General features: G+C 37.5%; 1 protein-coding gene across 1 annotated transcript; it reads left to right on the forward strand.

The window, feature by feature from the left end:
* On the forward strand, positions 1–4,307 carry LOC114181771 (eukaryotic peptide chain release factor subunit 1-3-like). Its single transcript, XM_028068321.1, has 5 exons — positions 1–182; positions 1,133–2,608; positions 2,727–2,832; positions 2,935–3,018; positions 4,029–4,307. Exon 2 carries the CDS (start codon positions 1,158–1,160, stop codon positions 2,466–2,468), a length of 1,311 nt encoding a protein of 436 aa, XP_027924122.1. The 5' UTR covers positions 1–182; positions 1,133–1,157; the 3' UTR covers positions 2,469–2,608; positions 2,727–2,832; positions 2,935–3,018; positions 4,029–4,307.
* The last annotated feature ends 270 nt before the right edge of the window (positions 4,308–4,577 follow it).

A 4,577-nucleotide genomic window follows, 5' to 3' on the forward strand; every position in this document is an offset into this window, starting at 1 on the left:
TCATGTCACACCTCAACTATAAAAATCAAAACGGAGCATCGGCGACGACACCGTTTTCTTCGCTTCAAAACCCCTAACGCACACACTCTCCCTACGGACAAACTCACGATTCCATAGTTGAGCTAGGGCACGTTTCTCTCTCTCTGCGGCCTCTTCTCTTGCTCGCCGCCGCCACACTAAAGGTTAATTTCTTCGTCGATTCCAATCTCCGATTCCACAATTTTCATAATCCAACTCTCGATCGTTCTCTTATTTATATATATTTTGATTTTTTGTTGTTCTTTATTCGTTCGATCGCTTATGGTTTCTCGCGCTGTCGGTAATCGTCATCATTGTTATTCTTTTATGGTTCTTTTATCTGGATTGATCGATTTAATGGACATGTACTGCTGTTAATGGGATATGATATGCTCTGATTTTTGATGTTTTAGAGGCATGCACGTGAGTGTATGTATATGTGTGTGTTAGTGTTAATTTGGGTTATTGCGAATCTGCGTTTGTGGTTTTTCCTTCTATTTTATAATTAGCGTCTTTGTTGTGGATTTTATGGTGTGAATATTTTATTTACAAATTGGCACGAGGGAGAAGATGAGCATGGAGGAGAGTGAGAAAAAAAGTTATCATTATTTTAATAATAATAATATTATTTTATTGTGTTTTAAATATGTCTGCACCTCACATCTTTGTTTTTTATTTGTTTCTGCTGCAACTTATGGGGAAAGTAGCGATTATTTGGGGGATTTTGGAATTGTGAGTATATGAAAGTGCTTTCAAAAGACTGTTTGAATGTTAATATGATACGATTGCATGAAAATCTTCCGTTTGATTTGTATGTCAAATGAAATGAGTGAAATTTTAAGTCTACTTGTTGCTTTATTCATTAGTGGATTGTGTTTAGGGTTTTGTGAGTGTTCGGAGAAATGAAGGTGAGCTATGATAAATGAAATGGTTTGATGCCTTGGTGTTTTTTTTTTTTTTCTTTTGAAGTATTCCTATTTGGTTTGTTCGTATTTCTCCTTGGTACTGGTATATTCATTTATATGCCTGTTGACCTAAAGAGATGAATATGTTTTATCTTTTATCTACAAAGAAATGAATGGGACTTATTTGTTGTACTTTTATTTGTTTCAAGGTTTCTGGTTTATTATTGTTTGAAGATGGCTGACGGTCATGAAACTGATAAGAACATTGAGGTGTGGAAAATCAAAAAATTGATCAAAGCTCTTGAGGCTGCTAGAGGAAATGGGACAAGTATGATTTCACTCATCATGCCCCCACGAGATCAAATATCTCGTGTCACCAAGATGCTTGGTGACGAGTTTGGAACTGCTTCAAACATCAAAAGCAGGGTGAACCGACAGTCTGTTCTAGGTGCTATCACTTCTGCTCAACAGAGGCTTAAGCTATATAACAAGGTTCCTCCAAATGGGCTCGTTTTGTATACTGGCACCATTGTGACTGAAGATGGGAAGGAAAAGAAGGTCACTATTGATTTTGAGCCTTTCAGACCTATTAATGCATCTCTTTATCTCTGTGACAATAAGTTTCACACTGAAGCTTTGAATGAGCTCCTGGAGTCGGATGACAAGTTTGGATTTATTGTCATGGATGGTAATGGTACTTTGTTTGGGACATTGAGTGGTAACACACGAGAGGTGCTTCATAAATTCAGTGTGGATCTCCCAAAGAAGCATGGAAGAGGAGGGCAATCAGCTCTGCGTTTTGCCCGTCTTCGCATGGAGAAGCGTCATAACTATGTCAGGAAGACAGCAGAGCTTGCTACCCAGTTCTATATCAATCCTACCACCAGTCAACCCAATGTTTCTGGATTAATACTGGCTGGTTCTGCTGATTTCAAAACTGAACTTAGTCAGTCAGACATGTTTGATCCTCGACTTCAGGCAAAAATACTTAATGTTGTTGATGTTTCATATGGAGGAGAAAATGGTTTTAATCAGGCTATTGAGTTATCTGCTGAAATTCTTTCCAATGTAAAATTTATCCAGGAGAAACGATTGATTGGGAAATACTTTGAGGAAATCAGCCAGGATACAGGAAAGTATGTTTTTGGGGTTGATGATACCCTGAAAGCGTTGGAGATGGGTGCTGTTGAGACACTTATTGTCTGGGAAAATCTGGATATGAACAGGTATACCTTGAAAAATGGTGCTAGTGGAGAGATTGTCATTAAGCACTATAACAAGGAACAGGAGGCCAACCAAAGCAATTTTCGGGATCCTGAAAGCTCTGCTGATTTTGAGGTTCAGGAGAAGTTGTCTCTTCTGGAGTGGTTTGCAAATGAATACAAACGGTTTGGTTGCACTCTTGAGTTTGTCACCAATAAATCTCAAGAAGGTTCTCAGTTTTGCAGAGGTTTCGGTGGGATAGGTGGGATCTTGCGTTACCAGCTTGATATGCGAACATTTGATGATTTCTCTGATGATGGAGGCGAGTTTGACTCTGAATAGCAATCAATGAAATACTTCCTACTGCTGGTGCAGGAAAGGGGAGCAAAAATACCTGCACCAGTGTTGGAGGTGGTTGCACTCGGTGCTCCTCCTCCGTATCTGTCCGTGGTGTTGCTTGGAATGTTTGATTGTGAATCAAGGTTTAATTTTATTACCCTTTTTCTGTGGCATTTTTGGAATAGGTTTTAGATTGAATATATTGTTCTGTTGAAAATAAAGCAAGTTTCTCTAATTATTTTTTTAACATTGTTTTTTCAGATGCTTTGCCTGTGAAGTGCCTCTTTCTGATACGAGTTACTTTCTTGTTCTCCTATCTTGCACACTCTGGCGCCACAAATTTCTGCAAAGCTTCTGGCAACACCTGGTGAAAATTTAGCATATCCTCTTACATGTAGTTTATTGCTATTATTTTTACTTAACGTGCGTATAATAATTTCTCTAAACATTGCTGTTTTTTGTTTTTTAGCTCCCCAGCTCTCTACTACTTGCCCCGAGAAAAGCCAGAACAAAAATATGTTCCTCAGACAAACACTGCCCGGAATCAACAAAGGTCAGTATTCGTAAAGGAACATACACAATCAAGAATCTTTTATTCCTTTGGACATTTAATTTTAAACTGCTGAAAAACAGAATGTAGCCGTTGAGCTGTTTCTTATGCTTTCAGAGCCCTCACACTGGCTGCCATCTTTTCGTATTCTATGCCAATACACTTTTCTGAACTATAAAGATCCAATCTCTGAAGAACTTATTTTTCTGGTTTCGAAATTGACTGACCGTTTCTTCATTGCTGGACATATTTGATACCAATGACATCGTTTCTTAGAGACTTCATGTTAATTAGAGACTTTATGTTAAAGATACACAATCTAGTTGAATTATTCAACGAAGGATTTCAAACAAATTGAAAGTTTCTTTGCATTTTAGTCTTTGTTGACTTGTAGCTGTCCAAAGTTTTTATTTAAAACTTCACTTTTTAAGTTATTCTGCCTGAAGGTGCATTTTTACTTTTATCTTTTTCAATTGAACATGACGGCAAATACACTTCTTTGTTTTGGTTGAATAAAAAGTGTTTTTTTCTTTAATGATAATGGGATTTTTTTAGTGCTTTTCCTTTAAAATTTTCTGGCGACATAATTTTTCTGCGGATATTGATTTCTACTCGCCATGATGGTGAGTGTTTTATTTATTTATTTTTTTTTAATTTTTTTAATGTCTATATATGTGAATGACCAGTTGAGTGTTAATAATGATTAGCTAATATTAATTTGTAGCAAGCTTGACTAATGTTCTTCTCATCCATGTTCCATTTCCATTTGACATCAAGGCATTTTCGCATTGTCAATCTGTCTTCTGTTATTTATGACTGGGGTCTACTACTTCATGCTCTGAGAGGCACTACCCCAGTCATTCGCATAATAGTCTCTGCATACATGACTTTCTCTTCTCATATTTGCCGTATGCTGGCTTTGTCTTTGCATAGGGCTGCCTATCTGCCATCACTCACTACTGCTGTGAGGGTTTTATTTGTTTCATGTTCTGAATTGAATAATGGTTTTGTAGGTGAACCCAGATGCTTCGCTGTACGCAGTGTTTTGAAGGATGCCCAGCATATAGGGCACCCCGAGTGCTGGAGTCTATGACCATGCCTTTCATGCGTTATGATCTATCTATCTTTCAAAACTTTACCCTGTTGAACTGATGTTAGTTTTGTTTTCTTGGTACTTGTCACATGTTGTGATTCTAGTATGACGTGTATTTACTTATGGTACTTAATGGTACTTTATGGAAATTTCAGTTTGTTATTTATATATACAATGGTATAAGCACCGATGCCAATGATGCCACGTGTTTTATAAAGTTCTGGGTTTGGGTTGGGTACTTAATGGGGCATGTTTGATTGTGCTTTCATAAAAGCACTATATATGGTTTTCGAAACGATATCCTTCTCTCTAAGCTGTGATATGTAGTTTTAGAACATTTTGGACTGCCAATGTTTACCTAAACTACCATCTATCTGCATCGAAGCACAGAAGTTTTGCTTGGGGTTTTCAGTTGACGCTGTAGCCACCTGCCCTTGATGAAGGTGGCTTTGCTAGGCAGTAGAGTTTT

Source organism: Vigna unguiculata, chromosome 4, assembly GCF_004118075.2.
Source record: "Vigna unguiculata cultivar IT97K-499-35 chromosome 4, ASM411807v1, whole genome shotgun sequence".
Taxonomy (NCBI): domain Eukaryota; kingdom Viridiplantae; phylum Streptophyta; class Magnoliopsida; order Fabales; family Fabaceae; genus Vigna; species Vigna unguiculata.